Here is a 16,876-nt window from a genome sequence, read left to right as displayed (position 1 = left end):
TTCGTTTGTCCAAAACCATCATTCTCTCCCTGGCCCCAGCCTCTTTCAACATTCGCACAGTCACTTTCTAAAAATTCTGGACCACCCACCCCAAGATGAGTACTGAATTAAGGATTGTATGCGCAGCTCTCTACAGCTTGGCTTTGCTCTGCTTACAGAGTTGGCGTAATTGACCTGAAACTAACCAACAAAGCTATTGTCGCAGTGGGCCCTGCTGTGTGTGTGGTTCAACATGACACAGCAAGGACAGTGTGATGGGGTCCAATTCGACCAGTGGTCAGCAGGGTTGGGGAATGCCGTCACCGTCCCTGCTCTTTGATTTCCGGGCAGCCTGGTTCTGAAGCCACCTACCCATCTCGCATTTTTTCCCTTCCTGAGAGCCTATGACAGGGTTCTGTTCTTCCACAAAGCGTCTCGTCCCCACTCTGTCCCCACAGTTGACTTCACGGGTCAAGCTGCCCAGTCCGCTTGGTTCTGTGTCAATACTAACATTTAAGCGACTCAGGACATGGGAGGTTTATAATTTTGGCCAGAACTGTCTCTCCAAGTCAAATATGTGTTTCTCAGAGCAAATAATATGGGTTTGGGTAAACTTTGGAAAAAACTCCGATGGCAGCCTCAATGTCTGCGAGGGTCAACAGCGGAGCGGGCAGTGCTGGGACTCGGGGCCCAGCGGGACAGGAACACTGCTCCAGGTCCAGTGAAGAAGAGGACACACAGCGACCTAACACCTACGTCCTGGGTTCTGTCAACTCGGAAGGTTGAAGACATTGCAAACCCAGCAGCCTCCTACAAACAAATGAAGTGTTTTCTGGCAATGAAGACTTCAAAACATTATCAGAAGAGGGGAGGGAGTTGAGCAATATTTTATTATGGAAGATGATGACTTTATAACAAAATATCTCAAACACGAATGCTGGTGGACGTCATAGTCTTGAAATGTGTGCAAAATAAACAGCCCCGTATTTTCCTCTGTCTTAAGACAATTTTTTATGGGTTGAGGGTGTAGGTTCCAGGATATTACCAAATTCTGTAACTTTTTTTTTTAAATGTCATACAGGGCGTGGTGCCCTTAGAGAATTTTTCTTTTTTAAGCTTCAGTGGGTGTTGTTTTCCTTTCACTTTTTGAAAACTAGTAAGATAATCTAAACCCCACAGGGAATTCTGGTTCCTATTATAGTCCCCAGGGCTCCCCTTGTACTAAGTCAGATGATCTCGCTGGTGTATTTTTACTTATTTTCTTGCCAAAAGTGTTTATGGTCCTAACTGGGTAAGTTCATTATTAGAACCAAAGTCTTGATACGTACCATTATTATTTTTGCTTAGGCAGGTGAATATTGTGGAAAAGCGTGCCACAGCCTTGCTCAAGGTGGGTGGTTGTTGAAAATCTCAATGAACTCACTCTGCTATTGTTTTTCTTTTAATTAGTCCCTGGATACTGAGAAGCACTTAACAAAATCAAGTTTTAAAGTACTTTTCTGCAATTAAAAAAGGAAACCCTCGATACCTCCAGATTGGAATTCCTCTTTCCAGAGAAACAAATGCTTGGCAAATTTTAACTCGTCAATATTACTAATAAGAAACCGGTCCCCTAAAAACAGAGATACCCATGAGTAACCATTTTCAAACCCTTTGGTGAGATGACGGGCTGTGTTTTCATCATCTGAAGTAGATGACAGCCAGCCTGGCTGCAAATGTATCTCGAAGCCCCGAGAGTGACTTTAACTAAAGCAGTTTTGGGTTTGGTTTGGTTTGGGGGCCATGCCCGGCAGTGCTCAGGGCTTACTCCTGCTTTGGGTTTGGGAATCACTCCTGAGGGTGCTTAGGGGACCATCTGCGATGCCAGGGATCCGACCCGGGAGTGCCCCACCGCTGGTCTGTCCTTTTGGTCCCCAAGCAGGCTTGTGTTTAATGAGTTTTTCATCAGGAAAAAAAAAAAAGATGGGGAGGGAGGACTGCGAGCACATCTTCATCTCGTTTGTCAAATTACGCAACTCTTCCAAAGCAAATAAAATGCCATGCGCTGAAATAGAACAACAGGGCTGGAGGGACGGTACAGCGGGTAGGGCACTAGCCCTGCACGTGGACGGCCCGGGTGCAACTCCCAGCATCGCATAGGGTCCCCGGGTCCTGCCAGGAGTGACCCCTGAGCGCAGAAAGCAGGAGTCGGCGCTAAACACCAGAGAGGTGTGGCCCCCTGACCAAAAAAGCAGAAACCATCACAGCCCACCCAAGACCAAAGTCAGCCTGTTGTCATACAGTAACCGGGGCCCGGGGCCCGGCTCTCCTTCCCGCCCGCGGCTCGGGATCGGGCGCTGGAGGGCAGAGGGGAGCAGGCGAGTCCCCGCGGTCCCCCGGGAGGGGCGCGCGGGTCCCGGGGCGCGGGGCGGCGCCGGGCGCGGGGCGAGGAGGCGGCCCCGGACGGGAGCCGCCCCCAGCGCGGCCGAGAACAAACGGGACATTGAGCGCGCGGGGCCACTCGGCGGGGCCGGCGGGCGTCGAGGCGGGAGCAGCGGCCCAGCCCGGCCATGAGGGGCGCCGGGACCCCGCTCTGCCTGCTGCTGCTCGCCCAGCTGTCGCGGACGCAGCCCCCCGAGAGGTACCGCCGCCCCCCCCCCACGGCTCCCCGCCTCCCCCGACGCGCGCAGCCTCTCCCGGGGCGCCCCGCGCTCCCCCATCCACGCGCGCAGCCTTTGTCGGGGCTCCCCCCATGCGCTAAGCCTCTCCCGGGGTGCCCCGCGCTCCCCCCACCCCATGCGCAAAGCCTCTCCGGGGTGCCCGCGCTCCCCCACCGCGACGCGCAGAGCCCTTCCCGGGGCTCCCATTCCCGACGCGCGCAGCCTTTCCCGGGGCTCCCCGCTCCCCCGACGCGCGCAGCCTTTCCCGGGGCGCCCCTCGCTACCCCCCTGACGCGCGCAGCCTTTCTCGGGGCTCCCCGTGCTCCCCCAGGCCCGCCCGGCCCCTGCGCGCCTGCCCTGCGGACGGGGCCCCACGTGGCGCGGGCTCCATCTCTCCACCCCGGGAAAGTGTCGGGGCGGAGGGGGCACGGGCACCTCCTGTCTGTAGCTTGGTTCCTCCCCGACTCCCGTCCCTAGAGGTTTGAGCGGAGCCTGGAGAAAAAGCTCAGGTTGTGGGAGGACCCTCCGCACAGAGTTATCTCCTCCTGGACAGCGCTGGGCCGCGACCCACAGGGACCCCAGTCCCGCGCCCTGCCTGGGCGTCGCCCCCACTTTCACCACCACCAACCTTCCTTTTCACTGGGAAGCTCTGCCTAAGGCCAACGATTTTTCGGGAAAGGGGCGAGGCACCCGGCAGGTCTCCAGAGCTGAGAGTGAAGTGCTGCTTATTGCAGCCAACTGCTCTGCTGTCTGCAAAACCCTGACGCTCGCGCAGCCTGGCGCCGGCCTCCTCCCTGGCCCGGCAGTTCCGTTTCCCTTGAAGTCTCACTGCTGCCCAAAGAAGAGTTTGCTGACAGCGGATGGTTGGCCGATGGGTGGATGGATGGGTGGAAGAGGAGTGGTGGATGGTGGACTCTAGAAGGATGGTGGATGGGGTGATGGATGATAGATGGATGGGTAGATGGAGGAGGAGTGGGTGGAAGGGTGATGGGCGTTGGATGATGGGATGAATGGTGGGTAGGTGGGTGGATGGATGGTGGGAGGGTGGATGGATAGATGGATGGATAGATGGGAGGGAGGTGGATGGGAGGCTGAGTGGGCAGATGAATAGATGGATGGGTGGGTGGATGGGTGGATGGATGGTGGGTGGGTGGATGGATGGTGGGTGGGTGGATGGCTAGATGGGTGGGTGGGTGGATGGTGGGTGGATGGCTAGATGGGTGGGTGGGTGGATGGTGGGTGGATGGCTAGATGGGTGGGTGGGTGGATGGCTAGATGGGTGGGTGGGTGGATGGCTAGATGGATGGGTAGATGGATGGTGGGTGGATGGATGGGTGGGGGATGAGTGGCTGGCTGGCTGGCTGGTGGGTAGGTGGAGGGAGGTGGGATGGGTTGATGGTGGAAGGTTGGATGAGTGATGGGTGGATGGCTGGAGGGTGGATGGGATGATGAACGGACAGATCATACACGGAGATGGTTGGAGAGCTGGGAAGCTCTTATGTTACTGTAATGGAGAGGAATGACAGCTGGACTGAATATTTTATCAGACTAGAGTAGAAATATTCTGGCAGCTCTCAAGCTGTAAAATCCTTTGTACAATTCGGGTGTTCTTTCATCAGTATTGACTGGATCCTTCGGAAGAGATTCTGCGGTCAGTGTGGGCTTGGGAACCGTGCTCAGGTTGTTTTCCTTCCTCCTCTCTTTCCACAGACCTGTTTTCACATGTGGCGGAACTCTTACTGGAGAGTCTGGGTTTATTGGCAGCGAAGGCTTTCCTGGAGTGTACCCTCCAAACAGCAAATGCACTTGGAAAATCACAGTAAGCATTTCTGGACGTGGGGAATCTCCTGGAAGCGGGCGTTGGAATTTGAGTGCCATGGCTACTGACCCCCCTCTGGTGTCTGTGTCAGGGGCAAATGCCTGGAATAGTGAAATGTTGGATTTCCCTCAACTATTTGGTAGATTTTTATTAATAGAACCGGCAGTGTCCTGCATTAGAGATTAGAAAGGGCACCCGATTAATACTTGAGTAGATTCTTAAAGCAGATGTGTTTCTGAGCACTCAGCCTGACTCCGTTTGAGGGGGTCAAGGATTCGGAATTCAAGCTCTTCTCAGTCCCAGGCCCAGAGTGAGGACGACTTCAAAGCCTCTACAGAAAGGGCCCTGCTGGGGATTAGATGATCAAAGGTACTGTTTGCCCCTGAGCACGCACAGCCATTAGGGTTTTAAAAAAACAACCCACTTAACGTCCCTGCCTTGAAATGGCACTGAGGCAATCTAAGAGTGGGGAAGAATAGCAGCTGGGGGCTGGGGGCTGGGGTGTAGACGGCAGAAGAGGGCTCCCGAAATCCCTTTGCCGTTAGTCATGGCGAAGATCCTGCTGAGGCGAGGTTCGAAGTCAGACTTCGAGAAGAGACACCTGGTTTTGAGCCGGCGAGACTGAGTTATCTTCCTAGCGGCTCCCAGTTACCATCTTCCATGGTTGGAAATTGTTGGGTAATAGCCACGTGGGGTTCACTGCAAGCGTCAGTTGGTTGGAGGGTGGGCTTCTGGTTTTTAGAATGTATTTCTTTTTTATTAAAGGACTACGATGTAGGAAGTGATGATAGTTGAGCTTTAGGCATATCCTATTTCAACACCAATCCCAGCACCCGTGTCAGCTTCCCCCCTCCCAGCATCCCCACATTCCCCCCCCCCCCACCTCACCCCATCTTGGCCTGTCAACTTGACAAGCTCGTCACAGCTCCAGTGGTTCCAGCTTTCAGTGCTGTGGAGCCTGTGTTTTGGGGCTGTGGCTGCACCTTCACTCTCTCACCGATAACTGAATCTCTGATGCCTGTTCAGCAGATGATGGTTTTTAAAAGCCTCGGCTGCCTCTTACTAAGTAAACGCCCTACCTGCTGTGCTATCGCTCTAGCCCCTCCGCCCTTTTAGGTGCCGGACCCTGTGCCCCTGTGCCGAGGGGCTAATAGGCCTGATCCTGCCGGATCTTTACCATCAAAATCACCCTGAGAGGGGCTGGAGCGATAGCATATCCGGTAGGGCGTTTGCCTTACACGCGGCCAACCCGGGTTCGAATCCCAGCATCTCATATGGTCCCCTGAGCACCGCCAGGCGTGATTCCTGAGTGCAAAACCAGGAGTAACCCCTGTGCATCGCCGGGTGTGATCCAAAAAGAAAAAAAAAAATCACCCTGAGAGCAACAGCTCTTTTATGGACACAGATTCAGAGCAACAGTGGCACGCACTGGCTGGTCCCATTTACAGTGAATCCTGGTTCACAGTGAGCCCCCCAGGAAGAAGAGTCTGCAGGATGAGAATGAAGGGTCCTTCTACGTAATCCAAAGCTGGCCTCGGTGCCCTCCTGATCTGATAAACTGGTACAGATTTCACTGTCATTTGTTGTTCCGTGGCATCAGGAGTGCATGAGTCATAGAAAATAGCTTTGTAGTTTGGTTTGTTTTTATTTTTGCTTTTTGGGTCACACCCAGCATGGCTCAGGGGTTACTCCTGGCTCTGCACTCAGGAATTACTCCTGGCGGTGTTTGGGGGACCATATGGGATGCCGGGGATTGAACCCAGGTCGGCCGAGTGCAAGGCAAACGCCCTACCCGCTGTGCTATCACTCTGGCCCTAGCTTTGTAGTTTGGACATGAATGTAAATATGGGACGAGGTTCCGAGACAGATGTGTCACGTGGTTTTCCTACTGATGCTCTATTTCCATCGCAGTTCATTGTGAGTTAAAAGCTGTCCAGAAGGCCACATCTGGTTTCTGGTTTCTGCTTTTTAAAAAAATGTTTGGCCACTCTTATCTTTTCATTGATGAGTTCAGACCATCCACATCTGGATGATTATTGACAAATTAGGGCTTGATTACTGCCATTCTATCTCCCTCCACCCTTCTTTTTTTCTCTTTTTTGGTCACACCCGGCGATGCACTGGGGTCACTCCTGGCTCTGCACTCAGGAATTACTCCTGGCGGTGCTGGGGGACCATATGGGATGCTGGGAATTGAACCCGGGTCGGCTGCGTGCAAGGCAAACGCTCTACCTGCTGTGCTATCGCTCCAGCCCCTCCGCCTTTTTTTAAAAAAAAAAAAAAAAAACTAAAACATTTTAGGGATCAGCGAGGTGGTCCCAGGTGAAGGCTCTTGCCTTGCCTGCGCCTGGCCCTGGTTTGACCTTGCACTCTGCTGCGGCTGCCTGAGCACTGCCAGGAGTGACCCCTGAGCACAGCTGGGTGTTACCCCAAAACAGAAACAGAAAATCTGAAGAACTGAACGAGAAACATTGGTGACCCTTGAGCGGACTTGTCAGGTGGCTTTGAATTTGGGCTGTGATGGGAATAACGCGCGGAAGGTTTCCCTGGTGAAGGGCTTAGTGTCTCAAGGAGTCCTCTGATTGCTCCTTGTCCCGGGCACAAGGAAAGGGCCCCAGGGGTCTCCTTTTGGGTGCGTGTAAAACCCCAGCACTTAGCAGCCAGACCCAGTCCCAGGCTCCTTTCATCACTCACCAGGACTGTGATAAGAATTTGTCTTCTTTACTGGGGAATGAAGGACCACCCAGGGGTGCTCAGGGTCTGACCCCAGCTCTGTGCTCAGGGGTGAGCCCTGGCAGTGCTGGAAATGGACTCTGCTGGACTCCGCTCAAGGCAACCGCCTTACTGACTTGACCGTCTCTCTGGGCCCTAGAACTGGCCTTGAGACCTCAGCGGCGCTGCAGAGACCGAGCGATGGACTCCGTCCCTGAAGTAGCACCGTTGTACATGGGCCTCATAGTACCATTGTACATGGGCCAACCATATTCTTGTTTCCCTTCCTCCTGACCCAGTCACAATGCGGTCTGGCTTTCAGTTCAAAACAACACACTCTGGAACTGTGTGTTCTGTAACTGTAGAAAGAATTTCTGTGCGTGGGTTCTGTGATCTTTCTGGAGGGATTCAAAGTGAGTGCAAGACTAGGTTGGCTCCCTGTCCCAGAGACCTAAACGAACCAGTTCGGTCCTCTCCTCTGGAAGGGACACTGGAGGTAGGTGAACCATGCATGCCGTGGGAGTCCCCTAGTCTCTAGGCAGCCGGGATCTTTCTCTCGCCCTCCTCAACCCTCCTGCACATACTTCCCCATTGCCCAAGAGGGCTGCACAAGCTCCAGCCATCATTTTAATGTTTCAGCCAACAAGAAGGAAGAGAAGAAGGTCATGGCATGGACCTTTCCCTAGGGACATTGTGCAGGGGGCAGGGGGGATGGTAGAGCACACATCTGGCATGTGTTAGGGCTTGGGTTCCATCACTGTAGGCCCCAAGGTGTGGCTCTGGGGGCATCGTCTATTGTTACTATTATAATAACGGACATTGTGCGGAGTTACGTGCAGCTTGCTTCTGGCAGCTGTCATTGGTGGATTCTCATTGCGTGGTCACTCCTGGCTACAGGGAGGCTGTACATGTACAACGGTCACCTCCTGCCCAGCTTCCGTGTGCTCTGGTCAGCCCCTGTTACCATGGCAGGGAGGGATAGCAAGCAGATGACGACAGTCTCTAGGGCATTTATCTGTGGCTTGTGTGGGCTGCCCGAGCCAGTGTTGGACGGACGCCAGCCGTGTTTGAGAAGACACGTATCTCCAGGAAGCAGAGGCAATTTGGTCAGGCAGGGCCAAGGGTCAGCCCGGGTTTGCCTTTCGAGCTAGAACTGGTTTCCGCCTTTGCCCTTGGAGTCGAGCTTTTTGCACAGGAGCTGCCTCTTTGACATGTGTCTGTGTGTCACTGGGCACGGGGAACGCGCATGTTCTCGTGGTGATGCCGGCTGCCTGAGCAGAAGCCCCAGAGAGGCGTTGGGCGTGTCCGGGATCTCAGCTGGACAACCTCCTTTCCTTGGACAACCTCTTTTTCCTTGGCGTTTCGTGAGGACAGCAGCCCGCTTCCCAGGTCTTCCCGGATCCTCGGGCCATTGGAGGGGCTGCCCGGGCTCCTGCAGACCCTCGAGGAGAGGAGACGCGGGGGCGAGGGCAAGCAGTGGTTCCCTGGACCCTTCACGCATGGCTGTTGGAGAGACGCTCAGGCTGATGTCCGCGATGGCGCCTTGAACTTGGCCACTCCTGCAGCCGACTCTGTAGGTAGCGTGTTCAAGCGGAAACGGAAATAAGAAAGTGTGACTGGAGGCAGAAGATAAGTGAGACTGGAGGCAGAAGATAAGTAGCTTCCCGCCGCCTACATGAGCGTCATCCCCCGAGAAAGCAGCCGGTGCTGGCAGAGAGGGGAGACAGGTGTGGGGGGCCCCCGGCATTGCTGCCGGGACTGTGCAGAGGGCGGCTGCTGTGGAACGCGGCACAGTGACGTCTCAGGGATTCAGGAGCTCCAGCCCCCCACTCAGCCCCAGCTCTGGGGCGCCCCAGGGAGTGAAAGCAGAGCCTGGTTTCACGCCTGTGTCTGCTGCAGCGTGATGGCTATGGCCACGCGGGATCTGTCCCGTGATAGCTCTCACACGGATAGACTCAAGGCAAGGACAGACGCCACGTACTCAGCCTCAAGAAAAGCAAGGATTCGCTGACTCTTGCTGTCCCCGGGACTTGGGGGATGTGCTCGGGGATTAAACCCTCCGGGTGGACGAATTCCTCAGGTTCCCCGTGTGTGAGTCACTGTGGAAGGCGGATTCACAGAGGCAGGCTGGGGGACGGGCCGCAGGGGCCGGCCGGGAGGGAGAGCTCGTCTTCAGCAGGGGCAGAGTTTGAGTGAGGGAAGGTGAGAAGGTTCTGGAGATGGGAGGAGCTGGTGGCTTCACCCCCGAGTCCATGCGTGGGATACCCTAATCGCGCCTTGACGGTGGCTGAAGGGACCAATCTTGTCGCCCAGCAGACTGGCTGAGCAGAAGGCCCGGGCTTAGCCTCTGGTTCCCCGAGAAAGGCAAAGGCGAATTGTCCCCGCCCAAGCTTCCTAACGAGTTGTGTGGAAGGGCCGTGTGCAGCTGGCAACTTAGGATTGTCCCTAGATCATGACTTTATGGGCCGGGGATGGGTGTGGCAGAAGGGCCTTAGCTTGCACACGTGAGGCCATGAGTTGGATACCCAGGGCCACCGTCACGTGGCAGGCAAGTACCTGTGTGCAGCAACAGAATGTGCGACTTCCAGTGTCCAGCCAGGAGCGTGTGTGTGTGTGTGTATGTGTGTGTGTGTGTGTGCAAGCACCACCCTAAAAAGTATGTGGTCCGTGAGTATCTCAACTAAAAAGTGTGAGTACCACAGCCAGGAGCTCTGGGAAGTGTGTGTGTGTGTGTGTGTGTGTGTGTGTGTGTGTGTGTGTGTGTGTGTGTGTGTGTGTGTGTGAGCACTACAGGCCCCCCAAAGCCCCCCCCGGAGAGCACTGGAATCAGAGTGTTTGTAGGTGTTCCCACAGAAGCATGCAGCCTTCCCAGCAAACATCACAACCAAGTGTGTGTGCAACTCCCCGTCAACACAGCCACTAAGGAGACAGCAGAAGCAGGACATGAAAGCACTTAAAAAAGTTAACGGCAATTTCTTGGAGAACTGCACCGTCAGAGTTGACTATTAAGTTAAAGGGGGAGTGTGCTACAGAGATAATGCAGAGGGCGGGGCAGTTATCTTACGTGTGACTTAGCTGGGTTCAGCCCCCAGCACCCCATGTGGTGGTTCTCAGGAAGCCCTGAGCATCGTTGGGGTCACCCCCAAAGCAAAATAAATAAAATCAAAGGACGGCGGACGAAGCTCATAGGCAGTGACTCGTCTCACCGGTGTGAGGGTGTAGGATTACATATATGTAGGATTACATGAGGGTGTGAGGCCCTGGGCTCCGTCCCTGCTCTGCGACTTCACAAGAAGGAATGGCCTCACCAGCCGCGGTCACTGGGGTGGTGGGAGAGGCTTCCTGTCAGCGCAGGGCGTTCCTCTCAGGACGCTGTTCTTGAGCGCCTCCTGCCAGCCCGGGTGTGCTGGGTGGTACTTGTACTTGGTACTGGAGCTCATGCCTCCTGACTCACCTTCTCTTCCCGGCCCCCAGATCTTGGCAGCCCCCCCGAAGAGCTCTGACAGGCCCATTTGCTGAGGGCGTGTTCACCGGCCAGCGGCTGGGAGCTCAGCTTGAGAATGCACGCGGCAAGTTTTGAAACGGTGGAGCGTTCTGGAATGTGGGACGGGATGACAGCTTTCTCGGTCCCCTGGCAGCTCGGGTGTGCGCACTCTCCCCCAAGGGGCATCTGAGAACGTGTTTTCATCTCCGCAGGCTGGGCAGGAGGTCCAGAGGGTCTGAGAGCTGAGGCTTAGGGTGCCCGTGTGCCATGTGAGCTCGGGAGGACGTGAGGCCTGGTGGGGGTAGGAGTCAGCGGAGCTGCTGTGTCGCTGACCACAGGGGTCTTGGCACGGCCAGCAGGACCACAGCGGGCGCTGTGCTGCATCCCTGCCACTGGGAGAGCCCCCCAGGCCCTGGCTGAGATGCTGGGGCCACCGCCACCTTGGGGGGAGGGGGCTGTCTGCGATGTGTCCCAGACCCCACGTGGGAAGCGGGACCATGCGTGCTTCCAGTCTGCTTCCGGGACCTTTGCCTGTCACCCGTCTTCCTTCTGTGGCTTCGTCTTTCTACCCGGAAAATGAGGGCGTCGTCGTCTGCAGTAAAAGAAAACCTTCAGATGAGCACTTTGGGACTTAATTATCTTAGAGAAAGATAGGCAGCCCTCGCCAAGAGGCACCTTGCAAGAGCATACGTTCTGCCGTAAATCTGGCTTTGCAGTAACATCAGCAACTATCCGAAGACTTAAAAACTGGCGGCCAACTTGCTGGAGTCCATAACGTGGGTGGGAGGGGAAATGGGGCTAGAAAGGAATCCGGCCCAGGTCAGCTAAAACGTAGGTGACATTTCCTTATTAGCTGATTCATGCACGAGGGGAACAAAACACAGATGATCTCTCGTTCCCTGGAACAGCCTCCGACGGCCGGGCAGTGTATGTGTTTGCAGCTCCGGGGCGCCCTACTTTCACCATTAAGATGGAATTAAGTATATCTGGGGGTCCCTGTCTTCTCAACGACTCACACAGGGCTCCAGGTGGAGGTGGCAGGTGGTGGGGCACGGGGTTCTGTGAAAAATGGAACATAGGTATGTTGTTGTAAGATCAAGGCGAGGTACATAATTTGAGAAAGCAAATCATAAATTTAGACAGGAACTCAAAACCGAAGTCACCTAATTATACCGGAGGGTATCACCGGGCTATGAAGTGGCTCTAACTATTATTTGCCTGGTTTACTCACAGCAGGACAGAGAAGGGAATGGAATTTTGGCCTTAAATACACATTTCCTGGCTTTAAACTGGATGCAGGACTGAGAATTATATACAACCTTAAATTTTAATCTTAACTATAGGTTTAAAGAGAAATGAACATGTGCATTTGTTGGACTCGGCCTGGTAATTTCAGCTGCCAGAAGAGTAATTTAACCCAATGCTCTAATATTGTTTACATCATATTCCTTAAGAAAGACAAGCATAATTAACAGGGAATATATATGATGCTTGAGGGACTCTGTGAATGAAACGTATAATTTATTATTATTATTTTTTGCTTTGTTTTGCTTGCTTGGTGATTTTTTTTTTCTTTTTGGGTCACATCCAGCGATGCTCAGGGGTTACTCCTGGCTCATGCACTCAGGAATCAATCCTGGCGGTGCTCGGGGGACCATATGGGATGTTGGGAATCGAACCCAGGCCAGCTGTGTGCAAGGCAAACGCCCTACCCGCTGTGCTATCACTCCAGCCCCTGCTTGGTGATTTCTTTATGTGCGTGTGCATTTATTTTCAGTGTTGGGATTCGAACCAGGCCTCATACTTGCAAAGCAAATGCTCAGCCCCAGAGCCACACCTTCTGTCTTCATTTTATTTTCAATCCAAAGAGTTTAATTCAGAGCTTGTAATTTGCAGGACTCTTAAACGGTCCCAATTTGGCTAATATCATGGCCCAAGTGAGTATAGCTGGTAAGAAAGATGCTTGCCTTGCGTGCAGCCAGCCGGGTTTGATCCCTGGCATCCCATATGGTGCCTGAGTACCGCCAGGAATAATCTCTGAGTGCAGAGCCAGGAATAATCCCTGAGCATCGCTGGGTATGACTGCAAAACAAAACCCAAAATCCAATTTGACTAAGATCCTGGAAGAATGAAGACATGTTCCTCACTCCCTTGGATTTTTCTGGAAAGCTAAGAGACCCCCAAGCCCTGCCTAGACGAGCCTGCAGGCGGCATTTTCCCAGAGAGCCTTTGTTTTATGTTTGCTTCCAAGGGTCCCTGTTGCTTGTTTTGCGTTGCTTTTCTTTGCTCTCTCACAGGGAAATCAAATTTTTTTTGATGATCGGAAAGTTAATGTTTTAGAAGCTTTAGAAGCGGACTGATTTGTAGTGGGTATTTTTTTGTGCTGTTCTCAACAGATGCCCTCAAAGGAGCTCAGTGAGTAGATAAGAAAATGAGAAGCTGTGGAGACGAGGTCTTTGTGGGGCATTTCTTTTTTTCTGAGAGCCTTTAATAATGTATTCATGACCACATAAGCCACTCTTTCCTAAAACGATGCTGGAAAATGGGGTTCTAAGAGCTTGTTAAAAAGCAGAATACACCGAGAAGACATTTAACAGCAGCGAAGGTTCTTAAGAATGAATTATTCAAAAGAGTGATGAAATAACCTCTAGGGTTCATTGTAGGATGTGGGACTCTGAACAAATTAAAATTTCCTGTACACATGCAGATGGCCAGAAAAAATTAGCTAGGTCCTGACTCTCACAAGGAGAACTGCCACATTGATGGTTGCTCTTTGCTGGAGACCAGAGCAGCATTTTGATTCTAAAGTTGTTGTGTTCTTGTGTTCTGCTCAGTCAGGGAGGAGTCCTGGGGTGGTTGCTTCCCCCTGCTCCTGGCACAGGGAACCTTCCTGTCTGCGTAGTGCTGTTCCTTGCTGTGAAGGACGACTTCTTTCCTGAATCCAGCTCTACCTTACACCATCGCAGCTTCTCACCGGGCAACAGAAGTTTCAGATACTCTTGAACTTGGGAGAATAGAGTGTTTTCTGCAGAGGGAATTTTTGTTAGCTGCTGAGGGTCCAGGAGACACATCTCTAGAGAACTATTATAAATATCTAGAATTAAAATAGAACATCCATAGAAGGGGGGTTTGGAATTAAGAATTCTTTTTTGTTGGTTTGGTTTTGGGTCACACCTGGTGATGCTCAGGGGTTCCTCCTGGCTCTGCACTCAGGAATTACTCCTGGCGGTGCTCAGGCGACCATAAAGGATGCCAGAGATTGAGCCTGGGTGGGTGGGGTGCAAGGCCAACGCCATAGCTGCTGTACTGCTGCTTCGGCCCCTGGGACTGGTTTTTAAACTGCTCAGAGTACGGCAGTTGTGTGACCTCACTTTCCCACCCTCCCCCACAGATACCGCAAGCTACCTGTAATGAGCGAGGGTTCCGGTTCCCCAGTGTGCAGGGGAGGCCCGGGGGCCAGCTGGGCCTGAGCGGGACTGCCTGGTGGACCTGGCCAGCAAGGCGAGGGTACAGGGTAGCCAGTGGCCGCTGGGTGGTTATCTGATGCTCAGCTGGTGGCAGAAATTCGGCACAGTGACCTTCTCGGGAGGGACCATTGGTTAGTGGTTGGTGACCAATGTAGCGGCAGGGGTCAGAGTCCGCAGTGATGGACAAACCTCTTTGGTGAAGGGTCCTGGCGGAGGGAAGGGTCCTATGGTCAGGAGAAGTGCCAGGGTGAGTACCACTGGCCTATGGTGGCAGGGTGTGCTTGTGTGTGTGTGTGTGTGTGTGTGTGCGCGCGCGTGCGTGCGTGTGCGGCTGTGTGTGCGTGTCAATGTGCGTGTATGTGTGTGTGTATGTATTCGTGCGTGTGTGTCTGTGTGTGTGTGTGTGTGTGTGTGTGTGTGTGTGTGTGGTGACTCTGGGTGTAGGAGAGTATCACTGATGTTGGGTCCAGTGCCTGTTTGGTGGCCATTTTCTAGTTTCCAGAACTTTCTAGAGTTGGAGTCCTGGCCAGACGGGCTTCGTAGGGGTGATGTGAGGACGAGAGGCAGGGGAGAGGAAGGCTCCTGGCAGTCCGGTGCTCTGAGCGGGCGCTCCATAAATAATGGGGGCAGTGATTATTTTTTCACCTCACCTCCAGGCTGTCATCAGACAAAATGTATGTTTGTGTGAATTTTGTGTACAGGCCAGTGCGTCTCAGGCCGCGTGGGGTGACCCCCCTGGGCATGGCGAGCGCCTCTCGGGAAGGCCCGTTCCAGCTCACTGTGTCCTTTATCCGGCGAACATACGAGCTTTCATTGCGCTGCGACCTCAGAGGCGGCTCCAAGCCCTGCCCGGCCTCTGCCTTGCCCCGCCCTGTGCTGACGCCAGAGAACCCTGAACTCGGGGCGAGCCTGAGCACGGGGGAGGAAGGTCAGGGGTGTAGACAGCTTTGGGTCTTGAGCCATCGTTTGGTTTGGGGACCACTTCCGGGGGTGGCCCAGGGCTTCCTCCCGCCTGTGTGCTCAGGAATCATTCCTCGCGGGGCTCGGGGGACCCTGTGGGCTGCACAGACTGAGCCTCCATTCAGCCGCCTGCCTGCCGAGTGCTTGGCCGGCCGCGCTGTGTCCACGGCCCTGGCTTGGTGTCTACAGTTCACCGGGCCTCCCACTGGTCGGAGCTCCTCTAGCGGTGCGGGGGCGGGGGGGGGGGGTGAGCTCTTCATTTCTTCCTGGGGTGCCCAGGATGGTGCTTAAGGGGAGTTGCCTCCTGGGTCCAAAAGCCTGCTTCCTGCGTGACACCCCACTGGGCATCTTGTAGTGAGGCCACCTGCTAGCAGCCCCACGCGTTGGCTCCGGCCTGGGCTGTGAACAGACCAAGGGTCGGTGTAAAGCGCGTATCTTGCATGCGTGAGACCTGGGCTCGGTACCCGAGGGAGAAAAGCTGCTTTAGCTCGAGGGGAGGATTTCTATAGGCTATGAATGCCAGACGTTAGGGACCTCTGGGGGCGGGGGGTTTAATCTGAGATGTCCCCCAGCCATATTGATAATATTTCCAAACTGCTTGATAAACTTCGTAGAAAAGTATCAGCAAGGCAGCGAGATGAGGCTCTGATGCCAATGGAAAAGAAGCTATTTTGTGACTCATTTTTTTCTTTTGTTTTCCTTCTGCCTCTGCCGGGGAGCTGGGCAATGACTCCGAGGGAAGCCCAGCATCTTGTTTCTATTATTATACTCTGATTGTGAGTTTTCATTTTAATGGACTTGTTTTTCTCCATAAATTATGTATTTTTATTCCTGTAAGTCTGTGCTGTGCCTGTCGTTCCACTGCCCTCTATAAATCTTCGTTAGGTACAGAAATGCGGATCTCAAAATTATGACGCTTTGTTCTTTTTCTTTTTTCTTTTTTTTTGGGGGGGGTCACACCCGGTGATGCACAGGGGTTACTCCTGACTCATGCACTCAGGAATTACTCCTGGTGGTGCTCAGGGGACCATATGGGATGCTGGGAATTGAACCCGGGTCGGCCTCGTGCAAGGCAAACGTTCTCCCCGCTGTGCTATTACTCCAGCCCCCAGAAGCTTTGTTTCTTAAAGGAAAAATAAATCGAAGAGCTGGAACGTAATAGAATAGGTAGGCTGTTTGCCCTGTACGCGGCTGTCCCAGGTTTGATCCCTGACATCCCATCTGGTCGCCCGAGCCCCATCAGGAGTAATTTCTGGACACAGAGTCAGGTGTAAGCCCCGAGCACTGCTGGGCAGGCTCCAAAACCAAAAATTCCTAGACTTTCTCCAGCAGAAAGAAGTTCCCAGATGTTCTTCCTGGCTACCCCTTGCCCTTCCTGCGTCTTCTCTACACCTGTTTTTTTTTTTTTTTTTCCTGCCACCCACATTCAGCATCTAGGAAGAGTTTTATCGGTTGCCTGGTCTCTTTGCTGCTGAGCTGTCTCAAGTGCTAATTTTGTAAGGCCAGGGCCCTCTTACGTTTGTCTGTTCTCCTAGAAGCTGCCAGTGGAGGAGTGAGGGTGAAGGAGTGAAGGGCTTTACGCCTCACTTCACTTGCCTGGATGAGGCAGAGGCTGCATAGGTTGATTTTCATAGAAAAGTTTTCATTTATTGTCAGGGATTTCTGGGGACAGAGACTTGGTTCGGACAGCTTCATAATTAGCGGAATGTGAAGGTTGAAAGAGAATTTTCTTCTTGAGTCCGCCTTGCTCCTGTCTCCAATTATCTTCTCTGCGGTGCTCGTTTTTTTTTTTTAATTTATTTTAATTTTTATAAAG

General features: G+C 53.5%; 1 protein-coding gene across 1 annotated transcript in view; it reads left to right on the top strand.

The window, feature by feature from the left end:
* Nucleotides 1–2,439: 2,439 nt before the first annotated feature.
* Nucleotides 2,440–16,876, top strand: part of PCOLCE2 (procollagen C-endopeptidase enhancer 2) — a 39,249-nt gene continuing 24,812 nt past the window's right edge. The window contains exons 1-2 of the mRNA XM_055127823.1: nt 2,440–2,599; nt 4,329–4,437. Of these exons, the coding sequence (XP_054983798.1) occupies nt 2,529–2,599; nt 4,329–4,437 (180 nt within the window). The 5' untranslated portion in view covers nt 2,440–2,528. The remainder of the gene's footprint in view (nt 2,600–4,328; nt 4,438–16,876) is intronic.

The sequence above is a fragment of the Sorex araneus genome, chromosome 2, assembly GCF_027595985.1.
Source record: "Sorex araneus isolate mSorAra2 chromosome 2, mSorAra2.pri, whole genome shotgun sequence".
In the NCBI taxonomy this organism is placed as follows: domain Eukaryota; kingdom Metazoa; phylum Chordata; class Mammalia; order Eulipotyphla; family Soricidae; genus Sorex; species Sorex araneus.
Note: the sequence above shows the minus strand (reverse complement) of the source record. Positions and strands in the feature narration are given on the sequence as shown.